This window comes from Stigmatopora nigra, chromosome 21, assembly GCF_051989575.1.
Source record: "Stigmatopora nigra isolate UIUO_SnigA chromosome 21, RoL_Snig_1.1, whole genome shotgun sequence".
In the NCBI taxonomy this organism is placed as follows: domain Eukaryota; kingdom Metazoa; phylum Chordata; class Actinopteri; order Syngnathiformes; family Syngnathidae; genus Stigmatopora; species Stigmatopora nigra.
This window is the reverse complement of record NC_135528.1, coordinates 3,408,705-3,429,893: the sequence shown is the minus strand read 5'-3', so window position 1 is coordinate 3,429,893 and position 21,189 is coordinate 3,408,705. Positions and strand designations below refer to the sequence as shown.

General features: G+C 39.2%; 4 protein-coding genes across 9 annotated transcripts; 3 read left to right on the top strand and 1 right to left on the bottom strand.

Annotated features, from left to right (window-relative positions):
• Nucleotides 1–212: 212 nt before the first annotated feature.
• On the bottom strand, nucleotides 213–4,492 carry gpr3 (G protein-coupled receptor 3). The gene is made up of 2 exons (XM_077743917.1): nucleotides 4,250–4,492; nucleotides 213–3,049 (listed from the first exon to the last, which is right to left on the bottom strand). Exon 2 carries the CDS (start codon nucleotides 3,035–3,037, stop codon nucleotides 2,060–2,062), a length of 978 nt encoding a protein of 325 aa, XP_077600043.1. The 5' UTR covers nucleotides 3,038–3,049; nucleotides 4,250–4,492; the 3' UTR covers nucleotides 213–2,059.
• Nucleotides 1,983–10,767, top strand: cd164l2 (CD164 sialomucin-like 2). 4 transcript variants are annotated; one of them, XM_077743919.1, is made up of 10 exons: nucleotides 1,983–3,093; nucleotides 3,319–3,353; nucleotides 5,457–5,599; nucleotides 5,700–5,781; nucleotides 6,929–7,198; nucleotides 7,299–7,385; nucleotides 7,701–7,793; nucleotides 8,948–8,983; nucleotides 9,071–9,224; nucleotides 10,026–10,767. In XM_077743919.1, exons 5-10 carry the CDS (start codon nucleotides 7,120–7,122, stop codon nucleotides 10,039–10,041), a joined length of 465 nt encoding a protein of 154 aa, XP_077600045.1. In that variant the 5' UTR covers nucleotides 1,983–3,093; nucleotides 3,319–3,353; nucleotides 5,457–5,599; nucleotides 5,700–5,781; nucleotides 6,929–7,119; the 3' UTR covers nucleotides 10,042–10,767. The 4 variants fall into 4 exon arrangements, with proteins under 4 accessions (XP_077600045.1, XP_077600046.1, XP_077600044.1 ...); XM_077743920.1 differs by lacking the exons at nucleotides 1,983–3,093; nucleotides 3,319–3,353 and adding an exon at nucleotides 4,756–4,765; XM_077743918.1 differs by lacking the exons at nucleotides 1,983–3,093; nucleotides 3,319–3,353 and having other exon boundaries at nucleotides 5,321–5,599.
• Nucleotides 10,768–11,302: 535 nt separating this feature from the next.
• sytl1 (synaptotagmin-like 1) lies at nucleotides 11,303–18,354 on the top strand. 2 transcript variants are annotated; one of them, XM_077742950.1, is made up of 13 exons: nucleotides 11,303–11,470; nucleotides 12,170–12,309; nucleotides 12,927–13,078; nucleotides 13,590–13,710; nucleotides 13,838–13,889; nucleotides 14,669–14,776; nucleotides 14,863–15,032; nucleotides 15,748–15,850; nucleotides 16,044–16,205; nucleotides 16,757–16,835; nucleotides 16,923–17,019; nucleotides 17,775–17,980; nucleotides 18,045–18,354. In XM_077742950.1, the coding sequence occupies exons 2-13, from the start codon at nucleotides 12,173–12,175 to the stop codon at nucleotides 18,188–18,190; spliced, it is 1,533 nt and encodes a 510-aa protein (XP_077599076.1). In that variant the 5' UTR covers nucleotides 11,303–11,470; nucleotides 12,170–12,172; the 3' UTR covers nucleotides 18,191–18,354. The 2 variants fall into 2 exon arrangements, with proteins under 2 accessions (XP_077599076.1, XP_077599075.1); XM_077742949.1 differs by having other exon boundaries at nucleotides 13,587–13,710.
• Nucleotides 18,089–20,768, top strand: LOC144214514 (calaxin-like). Of its 2 annotated transcripts, XM_077742953.1 has the most exons (8): nucleotides 18,089–18,193; nucleotides 18,758–18,786; nucleotides 19,568–19,687; nucleotides 19,786–19,938; nucleotides 20,000–20,104; nucleotides 20,182–20,330; nucleotides 20,393–20,497; nucleotides 20,575–20,768. In XM_077742953.1, the coding sequence occupies exons 3-8, from the start codon at nucleotides 19,630–19,632 to the stop codon at nucleotides 20,626–20,628; spliced, it is 624 nt and encodes a 207-aa protein (XP_077599079.1). In that variant the 5' UTR covers nucleotides 18,089–18,193; nucleotides 18,758–18,786; nucleotides 19,568–19,629; the 3' UTR covers nucleotides 20,629–20,768. The 2 variants fall into 2 exon arrangements, with proteins under 2 accessions (XP_077599079.1, XP_077599078.1); XM_077742952.1 differs by lacking the exons at nucleotides 18,089–18,193; nucleotides 18,758–18,786 and adding an exon at nucleotides 19,216–19,485.
• Nucleotides 20,769–21,189: the final 421 nt, after the last annotated feature.

Genomic DNA, 21,189 nt, shown 5'->3' with positions numbered 1-21,189 from the left:
CTGTATGATTCAATTCAGACTTGACTGTTTGCATTCCATTTCTCTCAAACAAACATACTGTGTTTCATGTGGGATATGTTATTAAACACATTAGCAAATATCAACCTTTCCACAAAATAAAAACCCAATCTTGGATAATCAGCAATCTTTACGTCGTAAATGTAAACTCCAATGAGAATCTGAAGGCTGCTAAAAGCCTTGACTAGCCCCGAAGAAAGAATGCTGACATCATTCAGTATGAAAAAAAGAACATTTTTTATTATTCATCAGTATAAAATATTCATCCATTTACAAAAAAAGATTGTGCAACATAGTCCCAATGACTGAAAAGTGCCTTGAAAGAGTGCAAAATAGATTCTTAGCTCTCCATTGGAACATCGTGTAGTAATCACACAATTCAAGTACATCACGTTGATATTATTAAGCCTTTGGACCCAATTAACTCGACAACACGACAGATTTTTTTTTCCTCTTCATAACAAGACAAATGTCATTAAAATCCGCCGTTATTTACGAGCAGTGGGCGGCTGACTTTTTTTTTTCACTCAGCAGAGTCCCGTGCAGCTACAAGTGGGCTGATTGTTGGCAGGGAGGCACAAACATGTCTGGTAATAGTGGGAGTTCCTCCAAAATGGCCGCTGGCCAGGACAGTTCAGAACGTTCTGATGGGGGACGGACGATAAGGGAGGACCTAACGTCCTGGTAAAATAAAAGTGCTGCTTTCAATGTGGGAGTGTGAAAGATTTCACGCTCCAAGCGCTACTTTGTGTTTAGCACACGTTCTGGCATAGATTGTTTTATGGCAACGGTAATGTTTTCTTAAAAGATCATGCCTCCCTTTTGTGGAGAAAATACATTTCATTCTGACTTAGATGTGACTTTGGATGTGTTGTTTTAGAAGATATGACTCACACTTTGATTAAGGAACATTGAAAAAATATATTTCATCTATCAAATAACTGTTTTACACAGTTTTCACAACAAATTGGCTTTGTCAGATAGAATTTGCATGTTCATCTTTCACTGACTTTGACAGGGATAGACGTCCAATTCATTTTGATTGACAGAATGGAATGGACATCTATGCTCCTCAATAGCAGGAATTAAGTCAATTTATAAAAAAAATATATTAAAGCTGTTGGAACATTAGCAAGATTGTTGATGTTTCTTTAGTTTGAGTTAGGACTGGGCGATATGGAAAACAAGCACATGAAATGCAAGAGTTTGTTTTAAATACAATGTATTTTTCTCCCCATTTGTGCTGTCAGCCCCCCCATGTTAAAATAATAACTATATACAAGTAAACATTTATTAAATAATCAATTAAATAACTAGTTGGTAGCGAAAAAAAGAACCCACATTATATCAAATTTGATTTATCGCCCAGGCCTAATTAGGGTCTTGTAATTGGTCTAAAAGGGGGGCATTCACCTTTTTTACAGTAGAATCACACGAATGATACCAAACATGGCAAAAGTCAAATAACAAACAATTCTTATTTAGGGGGTCCCCAACCCCTGCATAGGTTTGATTTTGGTCTCAACCTTTTAAAACTCAGTGTCCATAAACATTTTGGATCACATTTGGTGGCCAATGTGAACATCACATTTAGGCCAGGTTTTGTGGATGCCATTTTTTTTGGGCTGGTTCTAAACCTGTTTTTTTTTTTTTTTTTGACAAATGATGGCTTTTCACTAACAAATTTTCTGTTTCGTAGGAAGAAGTCAATCAAAGTTGCAAAGTTGCAACCATACTGCTAACCAACTCAACAATCCAGATTTATTGCCGCATTAGAAAAAAAACGAAATTCCAGACATGAGTAACTCCCCGTATTGCACAAAAAGAACAGGCAACTGTGGCATGAAAGTTCATGTTTTTTTCCCCGAAACAACATGGCAGGTACGTGTCAGGTTTGGGATTTTTTTCTCCATTCCCAAATGTAGATTTTTTTCAAGATCCAGTCGTCCACCTGTCAAGTTATGTTTTTTTTTCCTAGATCCTGAATATCCTGTCTCCAGACTTATAAGTTTCTGTACAAAAAAAAAAAGGTCATGAATGCCTACACATCCACTGGGCAGTGCAGTTGGGCGGCATGCCTGCGGGGGCAGCAGGCGTGCAGCAAAACTTTACGTATGTCTTTGTTTCTCAAGCTGTAGAGCAATGGGTTTAGCAACGAGCTAAAGGCAGCTGGCGCCAGGGTGGCATATGTGAACAATGGCGGACTGGACGCGTCGCCCATCAGCCCCCACAGCGAGAAAGGCATCCAGCAACCCACGAAGACTCCCAAAACGAGCACCAATCGTGAGAACCCTCGGCCTCCGCCGTTCTTGCCGGGGTACGACTGGCTGGATGGCAAGAAGTGCCTCTGAATAGCGATGGCGTGGGCGTGGCGCCTCGCCACCCGACAGATGCCCACGTACAATTGCAAAGTGACGAGCACTACCACCAGGTAGCCGCTGCAAAGTAGCGATAGGTATGTCCGAGTAAGGGGCGGAGCCACTGAGCAAGAAGTGGCGTTGCCCAAGCAGTTCCAACCCATGGCGGGGGAAGCGCCCATGATGCAGGCACCCGCCCACACCAAGAGGAGTAAAAGTGTGGCGCGCCGACGAGATTGCCCTGAGCCGTATGTGAGGGCGTGGCTTAGAGAGAGGTAGCGGTCCAAGGCGACGCCCATTAAGCTGCACAGAGAGGCGGTTAACGAAGTCACCAGGAGACCCGATGTCACCAACTCGGACCAGTCGCTGGGCGTCAGGCAGAACAGGAATAGGAAGCGGGTCACTAGGGCCACGCCCGCCAAAAAGTCGGCCAGGCCGAGGCTCGCCAGTAGTAGGAAGACGGGGGCGCGCAGAGATGGGGACGCCAAGATGGTGGTGACTACCACCGCGTTCTCGGCGGCAATGACTGAGCCGGATATGCAGAGGGCCACGCCCCAAACCGTCAGTTGAAAAGGTGGGTTGTCCCCGTGGAGGTCCGATGTTGGTATGGCGTCCACGCCTGAAGACTCCTCCCAAAACAGCTCGGTCACATTTGGGGTCATGGCTGCGACACCCTGAGGAAAAAATGGAAAAAAAGCAAACACATATTTACTTAAAGGTACAGACATTTATTTATTTAATTTATAACTACATTTGTAATTCATTCCATTCTTTTTTTTCTATAGCAATACGCCAATAAGAATTCCCAAGTTTAGAAGACAATCTTGTTTTGCAATGTTAATTTTCAATATTTTTTCATATACAATAGCCTTCATTGAAAGCCTCATATAATCTGTTATGCATCTGATAACAAGATAATCATTTTTAAATTCTCTTTGGACAGGACACTAACAAAACTGCTGCACCCCCATTATTCTGGTAAGTATATGCATCAATTCTTGGAAGCCTTTTTCTGTTAGAATAGATCTTTATGTTCTGACTTATTGTTGCCTGTTGGTTGTAGGTTAACCAATAGAGGGCGTGTGTTTAATAAGGAGCCAAGCAGTTGGACTTAATAATCAAATGACTTGTTAACTTCAGTTAGTTTGTTCTTTTTGGTACCAGTAGTAGCTTGTACTGCATAAAAAAAGCTAACCATACATATTTGCAATCTCTTTTTATATTGTAATTGTATTGAATGGTTATATTGTCATTATACAAGTATAACGAGTTTTTAAGTATCGCCACAATGTGCAAAAAAATAACAAACAGACAAATACGTAAGTTGTAAAAATAACATAAGTAGTTGTAAAAAATCAAATAATGCCAAACATTGTTTTGCATCTGATCTGATCACATGATACATTATTGGTGACTATATATAGGGATAAATCTGAAAAGTGAAGACTTATTTTTGGCCAAATGTCCTCCAAAATATTCAGGACGAGTCATTTTTATCCTGCTGTAATGCTTCTCATAGTAGCACAGCATGGATAGATGTTAGAATGTTCTATTTGGAAACTGCTCGTTTGATTAACTGTTAGGGAGTGTTGTCCTCCTAGAAATGTCCAGACACGATGTTCGTCCCACGGACACTTGGACATACCAGCGAGTCTCTCTAGTGCCAATTAGGTCTCTCTTGCAACGTCCCAGCGTGTACATTAGTCATTGATATCAAAGAGAATCAAAGAGGGTAATGCACGGGGGTTAGAGTGCGCCCCTAGTTGTGTAACCATTGCGCCATTGAGAATTCGTGAGTATCCCTCCCCACCCCCTTTTTAAAATAAATACATACATTTAAAAAAAAAACGGACACCCTAAAAATAGGATTTTACCTTGTGTAGAAAAGAACTCCTTTTCTTGCCTTCCTCCAAAATGTTGCAATCGGGTGGGCAGGTCTCTGTTTCTCTCGCCGTCCTTCATGCACCTTAATCGGGGAGATGTGCTCGGTGGTCCCTCTCCGGATCACCGGAGCAGCAGCAGCAACAACCAAAAAAAAATTAATCTCCTCCCGGTCGTTCCAAAGCAAAGACTGGATGCTCGAGCCTCAGCGAGTCGTTGACTTGAGACATCTCGTGACGTCACGATCCAGTGGCCTCGGCCAATCAGGAGCCGGGGAGGAAAAAGATGGGAGGGGGTGGATTTGGAGTAATTTCATTCAGAAAAATGCGGCATAGAGACGGAGACACGCCCACTGCGGTGCATCGCCATTGTTGCCTGAGGTTTTTTTTTAGGACACGTCCTTTCTAATCGCCTTTTTTTTTGTTTTGGGTTTTTTTTAACCACTGTGCTGTCCGTGGTGCTGAAACGCAGCATTGACTCATGGGGACAGTCGAAGGTCATTTCATTAAGTACGTCTTCCAGTGATATTAGCTCGTATTGGGAACAGCTCTCAGTGTGATGCAGCAAGTATAGCTCAGATTTAGATGTTATTTTTTGCCTTTAACAATGATAGACGCCACGCTTAGTTGGAATTATTGCTTTGAATGAAGGGGTTGGTATAGGATATACATTTTAAAATACTAAGTGTGTTAATCTTTAGGGAGAGGAGGCTTGATTTAAATATATATTTATTTAGATTTCATTTTTAGATTTTTTTCAAATTGAGGGTCCTATTTTCCAATATTATATTGTATATATTTCTTTTTTGCTTGCTTTTACTAATTCATTAATCTGATAGTTTTATTTGTATTTTTTGGTGGTACCATGATTGAAACTTTATTTTTCAATTGTGACACTTATTTTATTTTTCTTTCAATTATATTTTTATTCTAAAGCATCAGCTGAATGTCCTCAAAATCTAGTATTCCTAATAAAGTAGTGTATATTATCAGTCGACAGCACCCACACATTTTTTGGCTGGTTACAACTGCATTCGATCATTCTATTTTAGGAGTTATGCAACACTTCCCCTACTATCTTAGAACATTTACTTTTTGCTGCACCCTTGTGGACTAACACGTCACAAGCAAATTACCCCAAAACGTCAAGTGTATTCATCATGATAATCCTTGTTTAATCTATCATTTTATTACCTTGCAGAAAAAAAGAAGGCCAGTGAGGCTTCCCCGGTTTGATGGCGAGCGTGGGTGCAGCATCACAAGTAGGCGGCATACAGCTTGCAGGGGTGCCACGACCAAATAAGGACATTTCCTCCCTCGGAGGTGACGTCTCGTCGGGGAATCGTGAGACACTTGTTTTTATTCCTAAATCACCTTCACTCACTCAATTAGATGTGTTATGAAATCATCGTAATCATACTGTAATGTTGGTTCATCATTCTAGGATTTACAGTGAATCGGGTAGCGGGGGCAGACTAGGAAATGTGTCGTGACGCTGGAAATGAACAACTGCTTTTGATTTCTCGGTGAGTCAGAATAGTGGCACGGTTTTATCATCTGCACACCCGCTGTATGGTGACACCAAACTAACCTGCTGTGCTTCATGTTAAAAAAAAGTACACGCCCATCTTCAAATCCAATGTGTAGAGAATATAGTTGAAAAATAGTAGAGGGTTTTAAAAGTCCAAATAATATTAAATGGACACCATAAAAACACTATTGTGGCAGGTCGTGGAACCTATTAACCGCAATATACGAGGTATTACTGTATAACTATGTTTAAAATATGACAAAATTACTGTAGCAGGAGAGCAAATCCGTACTAATGCTATCCTATTTGCAAGAGTACAATGCAATGTTTTAGCCAGCTTTTGTTCTTGATTAAGAAGGCAAACTTATTAAAAGTACAAGATGCCATTTTTGGAGTAATTGGATGGGGATGCATTCCCATAGGTCTATTCTCATTAATTTTGTGGGCATTTTAGCTGATTTTGAAACTGCTGCTTTCCCCTTCAAATTCAATGCTTTGAATCCCTATTGCATCAGTGGGATGGAATGAGTTAAATACTATCAAATCATACCAAAATCAATTTTAAGGATTTATTTGGGGCTATATATATTATAGATCTAAATATATTTGAATTCCATATAATTCTTTTAACATTGCATTAATATATAGGTACATGTTTTATATTCTGAAAATATGATATAGAAATGATTTTCAAAATCAATATAATCATGGTTATTCATTTGAAATAATTGTATATATATTTGCTAATATTTACATTTTTGTAATGACCAACACTAGGCCTAAAAAAGTATACATACAGGTGTTAAGTGTCAACATGTTTACAAAAACAGTGTCATTGAAGCTCATTATCACCCAAGGGATCCTCATTGATTCTCCAAACCTGAAGTGTTGTTGTCATTGATTTTACCGTCACCATCATCTTTTTCATATTGACCACAGCTGTTTTCATTCACAGTCAATGTCTTCACATCCGTTTATGTTGAGTCCATTTTCAGCACCATCCAAATTCAACTCGACTGATTTAATTTTAACCTTGAGAATCCGACCAAAAGTCTGTGTTTTGAAAAGAGTCCACATGTACTTACAATATAATATTTCACAAACTCTTACATAGTATATACATGTGTTTTGATGTGTTTCAGGTGATCTGAGGTGGGTCTTAATGGTTGCCTGGTGACCAAGTTTGGATCACATTACACACACACACACACCATCTCTCATCTTGCATTCATTGTCTCACCTCTCTTCACCATTCAGCCTCCTGGAGTATTTTTTGACATCTTATCATTATAACATTTTATCTATTATTCTTATCAACAAAATTTCATCGGGGATGCAGACTGTCTCAGTGAAGATCTTCGTCTGCACGGCGCTACTGCTGGCGTCAGCGTCCTATGTACATTCGCAAGCAGGTAACAGTTGCTATTGGGATACTATATGCTTTATTATATTTAAGGTCTGTCAATCAAACAGTATTACTTACTTAATGTACGTTTATGCTTTTTTTCCCAGATTGCACTCAAGCTCAGTCATGTGACTTGTGCGTTGGCGAATCCATGCTCAACTTGACCGGCTGTGTCTGGAGGCTGTGTCCTGATGGTAAAGTCGCCAAAACAATATTACAAATACACGCAAACAAAAATAATACAGTCAGATACACACATTTTCACACTAACGTAATGCAGAAAGAGTGGCATTAAAACAATTGTCATACATCACACATCTTTGTAATGTGGGAGTTTTCCAAAAGGTGCGAAAAAGGCTACGAAAACACACATTTGCAGTAATTCTAGCAATGCGAGATGCTGAAATATGAGCTACTGTTTGTCATGTGTGAATTATTCAACATTCCACAACACACACAAACAAACAAGCGCACACACACATGCATAGAAGTCATTGTTTGGTTCTCAGGTAACGACACGGGCATGTGCGTGACGGACGAGGGCAATGTTGCCGACAGTTCCCGGAACTGCAGCTGGACCCGAGTGTCGGAGCTATGCACAGGTATGGCGCCACCGATAGGTGGAGCTCCTTTTTATGCCTAATGTTTTTTATTATAATGGTGAAAAGATTATATATAAAACAACCCATATCTAGTGGATGTATAACACAAGACTCCCTTTACTACTATTAAAGATACTTCTAGTGTATGTATTATTACTACTAAAGCTGCATTTAGTGCATATATAACACTACTACTGCTTCTACATCTTCTACTTCTTCTACTTCTACATCTACTACTACTACTACTCCTATTTCTACTCCTCCTACTACTACTACTCCTACGTCTACTTCTACTCCTACTACTACTCCTACTACTACTACTACTACTACTCCTATTTCTACTCCTCCTACTACTACTACTCCTACGTCTACTTCTACTCCTACTACTACTCCTACTACTACTACTACTACTACTCCTACTACTACTACTACTACTACTACTACTACTACTACTACTACTACTACTACTACTACTACTACTATTACTACTACTACTAGTCGATGTATAACAATCCCTTGCTATTACCACCATCACCACCACTACTAACTAGTGCGTCTTATAATCCAGTGCACTTTATATATGAAATATGGTACTTAAAAACTGATTGCTGTCTGTAGTAAAGAAGAGAATTAGCATGATAGTGGTTACAGAATATCAGACATTAACCTTAGCTTTTTCTTTTATTGTCTAATCACCACTGCTAACTCATTGGCCGCCATTGACAATGACAGACATCTAATCCGATTTCACTTGGGGTCTGGCAGCCATCAAATGATGGTAGCAGCAGAATTAGCTGCAAAATAGCGGACTACTAATGAGTCATTCTTCTTGAGGTTTTTCTTTCTGTTGTCTTATTATACCACTGTTGGTAACCCATTAACCGCCACTGACGTCCAATCTATAAAAGTCCGGGAAACCTTATCGTTCCAGTTCAAATAGATTCATCTATCACTTTCATCGTCAATGGCGGTGAAAGATTTAACACAGCTATTGTACTCATTCAAATAGAGAATTTAACCACGTCTGCATTGTGCTTAGCACACACACACACACACACACACACACACACACACACACACACACACACACACACACACACACACACATGCATACAGTCTCGCTAACCCTTTGTGTGTCTTGTGTGTGCGCACAGTGGTGGAGACTGTTGCCGAAGGAGGCAGTGACTCAGGTAAATGAAGCCGGCAAGCGTCATTCCCTCCGCTTGCGTCAAGACCCCTCTCATTTGCATAACTGCTGACCGTCTACTGTATCACAGGTGAGGGCGGCAAAGCACGACCACAGCTGGCTCCGGCCAGGTTCAACTTATCCAGCTTCATCGGTGGCGTGCTGCTGGTGGTTTGCCTCCAAGCGGTCGGAGTCCTGGCCATGCGCTTCCTCAAGTCCAATGAGCAGAGCACCTACGATCCCATGTAAGATATCACACATCCACAACATGCATAGCTTCAAATGAGTGAGAAGATTAATCAATCAGTCCTTCGAGTGACTATGCGTTGGGTATATGTAAACGTACGTAGGTATATTGGTCTGTGTTAGATAACTCAAGAACGAGTAAAGGGATTATTGTCAATTTTGTAGGGTATTCAATTTCTGGGTTAGATGTGTCAGAAAGGGAATTTGGTCCTAATTTAATAACAGACAAAAGTTCCTGGATAGGCTAGGATAAGAAGTCAAAGGTCATAGAGGTCAAAAATGGTTGATGCTTTGAATGGAATTGAAAGTACTCTATTGTTGAGACTGTATTGTTTGAAGTTAGTAACTTTGTCTAATATGACGGTTAAGTTAAATTTAAATATAAAATATAAATGACTGTCAGAAATGAATTGACAAAAATTAGACATTTTTTTATTTACAGTTTTTATTCATTTTACAATCATGTATTAATTACAAATGTAAATTGTCATAAATTTGTAGAATATTTAAAAATATGACTCCAGTATGCAAATGAGCCTTCAGAATAATGGACAGCTTATATTTTTCTTCACATTTCTATGAAAAGTAATTTTTTTAGGGGACCTAAATGCGGCATTAAAATATTCCGCAACACTAACCATAGAGCAGGAAATATTCGATTAGCACCTGCCAACTTTTTTCAAAAAACTTGGTCATTTATTTTGCCAGACAAAATAATTATGTGGGTGTCCACACATTGAATCTTGCCCCAGAAATGATGCCTTCCGTGTGTGTGTGTGTGTGTGTGTGTGTGTGTGCAGAGAGCAGCCTCAGTGACGTGAACGGCAAAGGACAAGGAAAGGAGGAATGACTCATGTGTGACGACAAGACGTTGCGCTTTTACGATTGGTCGCTGTGATCCCCTGTCCCTCATTCTAGTAACACCAAAACAAAACACTTGTGTGTATTTGTGTGTTGAATTTGTGTTCAGAGTGTATTTTCATATCCATTGACTCAGCATAGTCTTCTACATGTGCTAACATGCTAATGCTATATAGTGGATTATTTCTTGTTTATTTTGGCAATGTAGGAACATACATGTATTTTTCATCACAAGACAGTTTATCTATAATATGACATCATTGAGGCCTATGCTTTACAAAGCAGTTTTCTTTGGAGAAGACATCTTATTCGTCGACATTATTTTTATTTAGCCTAGGAATTTCCCAAATTCTGTTTCGCAATAGCCTTGAATTTGATAGCATAATTTTCATCAACCTAAATAAATGCTAATTACAAATGTAAAAATGTACACAGTTAGACAAACAACATGTAAGAGGTACATACAAAAAAATTGCATATCTTTATAAAGCATGACACTGATGTGACGGGATAGTTTTTATATATACATATATATTATAAAAACTGTCTATACAATGTTTTAAAAAAAATATTAATCTTATCTTTATTTTTCCAGATGGAGTAACTTGTACCTTTTGTGGTGGAAAGGAAGTTTTATTCTGATACAAAATAAACCTTCCTGTTTCTTTTTAAAATAAAGTGCTGTCAACAAACAGCAAAGTCTTACTTGTTTAATGGCAAAACAAATTTTGCAATTATCCATCATTTATTCACAAGTGCTGTACATACCACATGCATGTATCTGTGAAAGTTTCAATTTCTCCCCCAATTCAGTGTCCCCTGCCTCCTTCCTGAAGTCAGCTGGGATACACTCAGGCACCCCCCGCAACCCTTGTGAGGATAAGCAGTTGCAAAAAGGAACAAATTAATGATTGCCACATACATCCATACCCCAAAAGACACAGGTAAATTGAACTAAGATGTTATTCGTGATGCATAATTCACCATTCTTACAGGTTAAATTTCAGTTTACTGTTTTATTTCTGAATTTCTTTCGCAGGTCTGAAAAAAAAACCCTAATGAGGCCTCTACTGCCTCGCTGCCTGGACCAATCCCAAAAAGGGTTGAATGGGCCTACACAGAACCACAGTGATGCTGGATCCTGTCCAAATTTGTTGACAAAGGAAGAGCAACAATGTTGTTGTTGTTCGTATGGACACTTTTATTCATGGGTTTGAGTTCACACGCACACACACAGAGGAACGCCCCGCCTACAGAGTATAGGGCGTGGTCACCAAGACCACAACGTGCACACACATAATACAGAAAGAGTCCACGACAAGCTGAGCACAAGTTTGCTACCAACTTTTCACACATGGACTACACTGAGACTGTCCGTTAAAAGGTAAAGTAACGCCATTTTTTCGCGTTTTGTTATTCTACTTTGCCAACGCGTTTTCTTTCACAGCAACAGGTGTTTTGTCTCCCGCGTGGGCTGATTATCAAGATGGTAAACACGACAACAATTTTGTGCATGTAAAGACGAACAACGAAATTAACATGTTGATAAAAGAGACGTAAACAAGGTGAAAAATGCCCAAGAAAGGCCGTTTTTTAAAATGTTTTATTGTGCGTCGCCTCAGGTCGATTTAAGTTCCGGTTAGACCAACTGCGCCGCCTTCACTGCGCATGCGCTAATTACATCCTCAGCAGCCTGCAGGCAACTCACACACTAATGCCATACGTGCAGTTTTAAAAGAGTAGCAGGAAGTACACAACAACTACTTTTAAAAGCATGTGGATGAAGCAATGAGGAAATAATGGGAATATTTGCTTTGTCACAGTTGTCAATGAATAATGAATGAACTCATGGTTGTGGTCATTTAAGTCTTAGGGCATCACCACCATGTTACTTTTATGCTTGGAAATTACTAGCAGAGTAAACCAAGGAGGAAAACTTAGTTGATTTATTAACATGGATTTGCACTTTATGGAATTCACTTCTGACTCACAAAAGCAGAGTATTGAGCCTTCAGGGCCATCCATTCTACTTTATGCCCAAAATAGAATTTCTGCAATTTATGATATTTTTTTCTTGATACAGGCAATGGCGGTAGATGTGGACGCCAAGGGTGCCGCGGGGTCGCTTGACCTCAGCTACCTGACGGAAGAGGAGCAGGAGAACATCTTGCAGGTGCTGCTGCGAGACATGGAACTGCGACGACATGACGAAGGACGCGTAAGGTCAGAGGTGGTCCACAACATTGTTACATACACACAAGCATATTCATTTCCTGATGATATTGACCCTAATAATGTACTTTTGATTCATGCAGTATCTCAGAAATAGCATGCGCAATATTTTTTCTTAAGATTTTCTCTTCAAAATAACACATTTGTAGTCCCTATTCATAAATTACATCTGCATATTGATGGTTTAAATAAGGGCCGGCCCCTTATAGGTGAGAAATTGTAAAATTCAATAATTTTAAGGGTATGGCTTATACATGGATGTGGCTTATATGCGAGTAAATCTGGTAGATGAATGAGACCTTTCACAAGCTTTAAGGTCTAGCATTTTGCTTATTTAATTTCAAGAAGTTATTTTCCTCTCTGAGATATTCTGGAAATTGTAAAAGACCTTTTTCCACTACCTCTAAACACAATATTAAATTCTCATCCTGAAATCGTTCTACATTTGAGTCTTGTTAAAGCCAGGTAAACGATGAAAAAACAGGACACACCTAAATGCTTTGGCTTTTTAATGACGTGCACAATGTCATTTAAATAATTGCCTGATTACCTTCAAGGATAACCAAACAAGAAGTTTGCCGTCATGTGTGTGTTTGCTGTGTCAACAGGATGCTGGCAGAGTCCAGAGTCGACCCGGCACAGCTGCACTCACAGTCTGGGGCGTGGTTCTGCGAGGCGTCCAGCAGGCGGCACCGAAACAGAATATCCGGCACCGAGCTGGTGCGCGCCACTATACGCAGGCGCCCACAGAAGTCCAACGGTCAGTTTATGCTATGCCCATACAGTGGTACCTCTACTTACAAAATGAATTGTCTCCAAAACTTCTTTTGTAAATTGGATTTTTCGTAAGTGGTGCAGCATTTTACATCGAATTAACATAGTACATGCCATCATTTTAAATACTAGCCAGTATTAACCATTGAAAAATACTAAAAGTAGTATATGCAAAATGTATTTTTTCATGCAAAAACAGACATAGGCCTAACATTAGGCCATTAAAATGACGGTACAATACCGAACTAAGCAGTAGCACACAAAAAAAAGTGGCTCGATTCAAATGTGATATTACTAAAGGGGTTCTTCTAGCTCAAATCTCTCTCTTACTCACTCACTCACTTGTCACTCCCGTTGGTGGTGAAGTTGGCTAAGAGGGTGTTGCTGGCACCACTAGCTTTTGAGCATGTTGGCTACCGAAAGTAATGTATTCTGTTTTTAACAAAAACTGAGGATATTTAACAATTGTGATGCTTTTTTTTGCGTCTCCATAGTAGCAGTGGCATCAGTGGTCAAGATGCACAACGGCGAAAGCGCGGAGGAGGAAACATCAAGCAGCTCTTCTTTGCAAGTGGCGGAGGAGATGCCATTGATTGAGTCACCAGAGGACAGCCCAGAGTTAGTACCAAAGCAATTAAGAAAGTTATAATTAGCGTTTTTATGATACGACTCTTACCAGGAAGAAAAGTTGAGTTCCATGTTAAAGTTTCATGAGATTTTTGTAAACTTTTTGGATGATTTTCAGTCATCCATCCAGTTCTGGTTCCACATCCAGTAGGAGAAGAAGTGCAACATTGGTATGTAATGGAAACCTGGCTTTGAAATTTATCATAATTTTTGTACTATAAGCCGTTACTTTTTCTTCCCTGCACATATGTACATGTATGTATGTGCACATATGTACATGTGTGTATGTGCACATATGTACACGTGTGTATGTGCACATATGTACACGTGTGTATGTGCACATATGTACACGTTTGTATGTGCACATATGTACATGTGTGTATGTGCACATATGTACATGTGTGTATGTGCACATATGTACATGTGTGTATGTGCACATATGTACATGTGTGTATGTGCACATATGTACATGTGTGTATGTGCACATATGTACATGTGTGTATGTGCACATATGTACATGTGTGTATGTGCACATATGTACATGTGTGTATGTGCACATATGTACATGTGTGTATGTGCACATATGTACATGTGTGTATGTGCACATATGTACATGGGTGTATGTGCACATATGTACATGGGTGTATGTGCACATATGTACATGGGTGTATGTGCACATATGTATAAGTATGTATATACATAAGCAACATGTTTATTTATTAATTTATTTATTACCTATTTGCTTATGTCTAAAATGTCTTTTCCTCTGTCTGTATTCTGACCCTCTTTCTACTGTGACAATGAAATTTCACATATACGGGATGAATACAGTTATCTAATCTAAAAAAAATGGTAGCATTATTTCCATTTTTAAAATGATGACATCTTGAAATAATTTCCTTTGCGAGCCACAAAATTATGACTCAATCTTTGTTTTTATGTCATTTAGGAAGCCCAGCCACATCACAAGAGGGATTCTGTATCTCTTGGCAGTATTCTAGCAGAGCAGGAATCCTCGTCTTTGAAAAAAAACTCCAATTCCTACTCCAGCTATTCGGTATACTATACGCACACTCTTAATCAATTTATCAATGAGTCAGCACAGAGTGACGCAACTTTCTCCATCGTGTGTGCTGTGCGTAGCTAAGCGGCGGCATGATGAGTCTGTTCAACTCGGGAGTTTTTGGCGTGGTGGAGGTGCGTGGCCGCGTGCAGTTTTCCCTGACCTATGACAGCCACAAGGGAGAGCTATGCGTCAAAGTGCACCGCTGTGAGGATATCTCGGCGGCGACTGACGAGAACCGTTCTGACCCGTGAGTGTCGGCCTGCAGGCCAAGCTTTGTTTTTATTCATTTGCTTCTCGTCCAATCAGAATCCAAACTCTGTCTATATGTCAGGTGTGTCAAAAACAGTTTAATTCGCATGCCTACTACTAAATTTTATGTATTTTTTTGGCCATAAAAAGGTAACTGAGTGGCCGCCATTGATGGCGCTAGACGTCTTTGAATGAACGTTTGTACTACATTCGTCTCTGGTAGTCAAAATTGATTGGACACCTAGTGCCGTCAATGTCACCAAAAGATGACCATCTACAGCCAGTTTAAGTTTTAAGTTAAGTTAATTGGACCTTGATCGTTGGCAATGACAGGCATTGAATACATTTGGCAATTTTTGTACTTTCTGTACATTTTAAATTGTTTCCTTTTGATTTGGGTGGAATTTTTGGACTGCTTACTTTGTATTAGTTTCTTTTTATGGAGTTTTGGCCATCTAGAGGGGATTTTCCTTAAAGGTTCTCTGTTAACTCATTGGCTGCCATTGACTGCAGGGGTCAGAAGAACAAATTCACCAAAGCGCAATAGCGTTTTTTTTGTTGTTGTGTTTTTCTGTGTTTTTTTTTTTAAAGTTGATTAATTAAGATGGTTTTTGCTGGGAAGTTCAAGACAAAGTTGTTGCCTTCCACTGAGGCCATGTTGTTATCTCCAAATCGTTCACTATCAAGCTAAGGCTCACGTTACTGTTTTTCAGATACGTGAAATGTTACCTGCTCCCCGATATGACCAGTCGTAGTAAAAGGAAAACGGCAGTGAAGAAGCGGACGCAGAACCCTGTTTACGACCAAACACTGAAAGTAAGATATTAGCATTTGGTACATTTACAAGCTAAAATATATAGTTGCGCACAATAATTCCAAAAGCTTGATTGCATTCATAAAAAAAAAAAAAAAGTTTTGATTGTGAATGAAGCGTACCTAATATTATGGCCGTTATGTGTCCGTGCAGTACTATTTGCTAATAGTATCAATGTTTTCTGTCACTGGCCAGTACAAGGTGCGGAAAAACGAGTTAAAAAGTCGGACCCTGAACCTGTCTGTGTGGCACGCCGAGCCCCTGGCCAGGAACGTGTTTTTGGGCGAGGTGGAGGTCCCGCTGGGCCTCTGGGACTGGAATTGCATAGAGCCGTGCTGGCAAGACCTCCAGCCACGGGTGGGTGACACACAAACACACACTGGATGATGCTTGATTAGAACTGTTAATACTTATTGGACTCTTTTATTGGAGAATCTTCAAATTTTACTCCCTTAACAAGCACCGGTAAAATTTCCAATATGTTCCCCAAAAGTTTGCAACATTGCTGATACTATTAGCATCTTGACGTCCACTTTCTGGTTCAGATAGTTGCTGAAATTATTTAATCATGCAAATTATATCAGGCCACTGAAGGAAAATAAAAAAAAGTGGTCAGAATTCTGACTATAAATCTATCAAAAAGAATAGATAGGCTTTGTGAAGGAAAAAAAGTGGTCACTATTCTTTGTTTTTAATCCTTTTCTGTAACTATTGCTTCAAAAGTGCCTGAAAATATTACAAACCAATCTGATTTTATGTAATTATCTGCATGGAGTCCTAATAAAGTGTCCTATTACATCATTTTTTTCTGCCTCACTAGAGAAGACATATCTCCGCCCTCCGTTTGAAATGATGGAGACACACTTTGAATTTAAACTAAGCTTCTTTATGTAATCTTTCCGCGGCAGTTCTTCTTGAAAGCAGACAGCGCCAGCACTCGGGGGACTCTCTCATTCTCCATCAAATTCATCCCAGAAGGATTTGAGGGTCAGCAAAGCCAGTATAAGTTTTTTTTATATCTGAATACAAACCCATAATGATGAATAATATTCCATTTTATATGTGCTTCTCAAGGTGGTCTACCACTCACGGGGGAGCTTCACATTTGGCTTCAGGAGGCTCAGGGCCTGATGTCGAAAAAAGGGGGTGCCATTGACTCGTTTGTCAAAAGGTTTGTCTTCATTTCCATTGGGTCATTTTTTTCCTGTTTGTCATAAGAAATGGTCAATTGGTTTTAGAATTGGAGGGAATTTTATATGTAACCGTCCAATATTACACTTAGTATATTTTTACATTTATTTCAGAAAATCTAAGAAGTATGCTTGAACTTTTTATATCATGTTAGATGAAAGTAGCGAATCACTTAAGCTTGAATTGACATCCTTTTTGCAAAAGAATGGGTCATACAGACTAAACTTATTCATCTGAAGGGTTTATGCTATATTTCATTTTTTTTAAGTTAGACTTTATGCGTCATGCAACCGTCTTTTGCATATGATCAAAATAAGACATATTTATACATTTGATCCAAAATTATTGCGGAAAAGATTATGAAATCAAAGTTACCCAAATCTAATATTCAGGTTTTAGTCCAATCCAGTCCACACGTTGGAAACAATTTTATACCGTTTCAAATTGTACAAAAATTCACACATGAATTTGAATGTTTTTAGTTTTTATTTCATTTTTTTAAATGAATACAAATGGGTTACGTATGCACTCCTATCATTTTTGTCCCATAGACATAAGTTACACATAAAAAAATATACATTGACAGTTTATCTTTTGCGCATTAATGTTGACTATGCAGCATCAAACCTGATCGCCAAAATTTCCCAGAATTTTGAACCCAGAATGTCCTCCAATTCCGAAAAGAGCCTTACCTGTGATCAAAATTCACTCTCTTTTCATCCCTTCTACCAAAAGTTACATCCTACCAGATGCCGGCTGCCAAAGCGGGCAGAAGACGCAGGTGGTAAAGCGCTCCGTCAGCCCGTCGTACAACCACACCATGGTCTACGATGGTTTCCAGAGCAGCGACCTGGCGGAGGCCTGCGCCGAGATGAGCGTGTGGCATCGCGAAGGCCTCAAGACGCATATGATCGGTGGAATTCGCCTCAGCTGCGGGACGGGTAAGACAAACTATCCGGAAAGTAGGCCAAAACCTAAAAATATAACTGTCCCGTCCCCGAGTAGGTCACAGTTATGGTGAAGCCGTCAGGTGGATGGATTCCACGGATGAAGAAATTTCCGTGTGGACTTCTATGATAAGTAACCCGAACCATTGGATAGAAGCCAGCTTGCCCATCAGGACAAACCTGACTCATCGCTCCTCCAATTGACGTGTATGTGGACTGAAAATACTTTTTATCTTTTTAATAATTCCATCCAGAGTAGGTATTGTATATGAATGAGGCGGTTTAGACTTTGCCTGCATTTACGTGTCGTTTTTATTTAGTAGCTGTGACCATGTGATCTTCTTATGTGATTAAATGTTGAACCTGTTTTTCCTGCTTGCTTATTAAAGGTTGCTCTTTAAAATGCAAATCATAAGCAAGTCAGATTTAAAATGCAACATTTTTTCAGGTACTGACAAATTTGAGAAATAGTGAACAATTCTATTATGATTTACTTTGGCTAATTGCTAATTGAAATGTGTCAACATGGATGTAAAATAGAGGATGAGACCTGGTTTAAAATGGCCTAGCTTTGCCAAAAGGTCCATTCAACTCAATGCAGGCAAACAATGCAAAATGCAATAAGAAGGTTGACAGATACTGAGATCACAAGACTAATTTTGGGCATATTCTTTATCTTCTGTGAAGAAAAGATAAACTTATTTTGTGACTGTGTTTTATTGCCCTCAAGTGGCAATACAAAACATTCTACTGACATATTCTTTTTTTTAGACTGACAAGATAGCTGCTAAAAAAAACAAGTGAGTGAAATTGTTTAATACTTTACAAGGCACTTTAAAAAATCTACTTTTTTTTAAGGCCATAGGCAAATGTTTTTTTTTTAAACATTTTAGTTGTTTTTATTCTTTAAAAACGACGTGGATGTCTACTGTTGTTAATTGTTTTCAATATGAATATTTTACTTAAAACATACTTTGACCTGTGACAAGCGAGGCTGATCTATTTATGACAAAATATTAAATCAAAATATAATTCACATTTTAAAATTACCTTTACAGCTTTATATATATATATAATTCCAAAACAATCAAGAATTGTGAACATATAAACTTAATTTAAAAAAAAGTTTTAAATCTCGCAAAATTAGCAGCAACGCATCACACGTGTGTTCTGACGTCATCAAAGCCCTGGACTAGAGGACGAGGGCGGAACGCCACGACTTTTCAGTAAAACTTTACATTGTAATTCACGGAGGGCCCCCCTCAAATTGCCGTTGTTAAATAAAACACACATTTTAAACAAACTATTCATTTCATACTCTCCCCAACCACTGAAAAGAGAGAAAAGAGTTGAAGCGTGTGCTCGTTGGGGAGCATCCCCCAACTCTCCCCTCCCTCCCCGGCCTCCCCCCCTCATTACCCCGGCAACGAAGCCTCTGGTTGCCCATTGGATAGTTAGATATGCCACCACGGTAGTAAGATATGACGTTGTCCAGCCAGGTGAACTAAGAAATTCCATCCAAGAACTATAATAAAATTTGTTTGTATGGCCATGTTTATTTCCATTGTATCTCCCCGCTAGGTACTTTCTAAAGTGACTCCAAGTCAACTTCCGATTCCAAGTCGTCCTTTTTGAGGTCCAACATGTCCAAGAGGCTTATCCAAAACCTCGCCAAAATCATCACAAAACAAGTGGACCACTGTGAGTAGAAGCTGTGCTAAAATGCTAATGTGGCCAACCTTGCTCGGGAGGAACAAAAGTGCACATATTGTAGAAATTTCCCTCTTTTGTCTTTCCAGTCAGTCAAACAGAGATTGAATGCCTTCTTCGTGAATTTTACTCTATAATCGGACAGACGACGAATACTGGGAAGAACACTTTGGATGAGCGGAAGTTCCGAGGCATATTGACAAACGAGTTTGGACTCACCAACAACACCATAATGGAAAGAGGTAAATCACCTTTGACAGATGGAGGCCACCCTCAAAGTGTGACGCATGATCTCATTTGCAGTCTTCAAGACGTTCGACAAGGACAACGATGGCTTCGTCAACCCTAAAGAGTGGGTGGAGGGCCTCTGCGTGTTTCTCCGCGGGACTTTGGATGAAAGAATCAAATGTAAAAAAACAAAAAAATGATAAAAACGTAATGGGATGTTCCACTTTTCTTGCTAAACCGTCTTCTCCACCTCCTAGATTGCTTTCGTGTATACGACCTTGGCGGGGATGACTACATCTCGAGGGAGGAGATGCTACTCATGGTGAGGAACTGCCTAAGGCTTCACGGTGAGGAGGATCCTTACGATGGCATCAAAGACCTGGTGGAGATCACGCTCAAGAGGATGGTAAGATGTTTGGCACACAGTCTCTTTATTAATCCTGTAAACAACACTGTTCCTGTTTACAGGACCACGACAATGATGACAAACTGTCTTTTGATGACTATGCAAAGTCAGTGAAAGAGCTCGACATAGTCCTTGAGGCTTTTGGGACATGTCTACCTAATGCCACAGTAAGAAGCAAACAATTAAATGTATGGACAACATACTAGGTGAAATGGTTATTGATTTTAGACCTGTTTTTTTGCAGAAGATTGAGATGTTCGAGCAGCGTGTGTTCAATGAAAAAAAGGAGCGGAGATGAAGTCTACAAGTAACAACTTAAAGAAAAGCCAAAAGAAACATTCAAATTAATGTTTTTTTTTGTAAGTGAGAGGCCATTAATATTTTATTTATTTTCAGAAATATTTTTTTTTTTACATTTTTAATAAATGCCCAAGCTTGCTTTTGGCTGCAGTGAATTAAACTTCATTGAGTTTCTCTATTGGGAAAACGACATGAGGATTCTTTTCTTAATTTTAAAATATTTTTTAAAAAACATTTCAACACTTCAAAATAAAAGCTCGCCAATGTTTGTAGCACTAGTGTTTGTTATTCTTGCGCGAGTTAACCTAATGTCTTATTCTGTAAATACTATTGGATGAGGAAATTAAATAATGTAAATATCAAAATTGGCCTTAAAACTATTTTTCTATTTAAGAAATAAATGACTTTAATCACAAAGGTTTTACTTTTGAAAACGCCTTGACGAATGTTTTGATGACTTCTTCCTGCTATTTTGGCGGAAATAACCTTTCCTTTCACTACACTTCAAAATAATGTAGCTCTTGCTCAGTTTCTGAAGCGGCTTTGAAGTGGGCGTCTA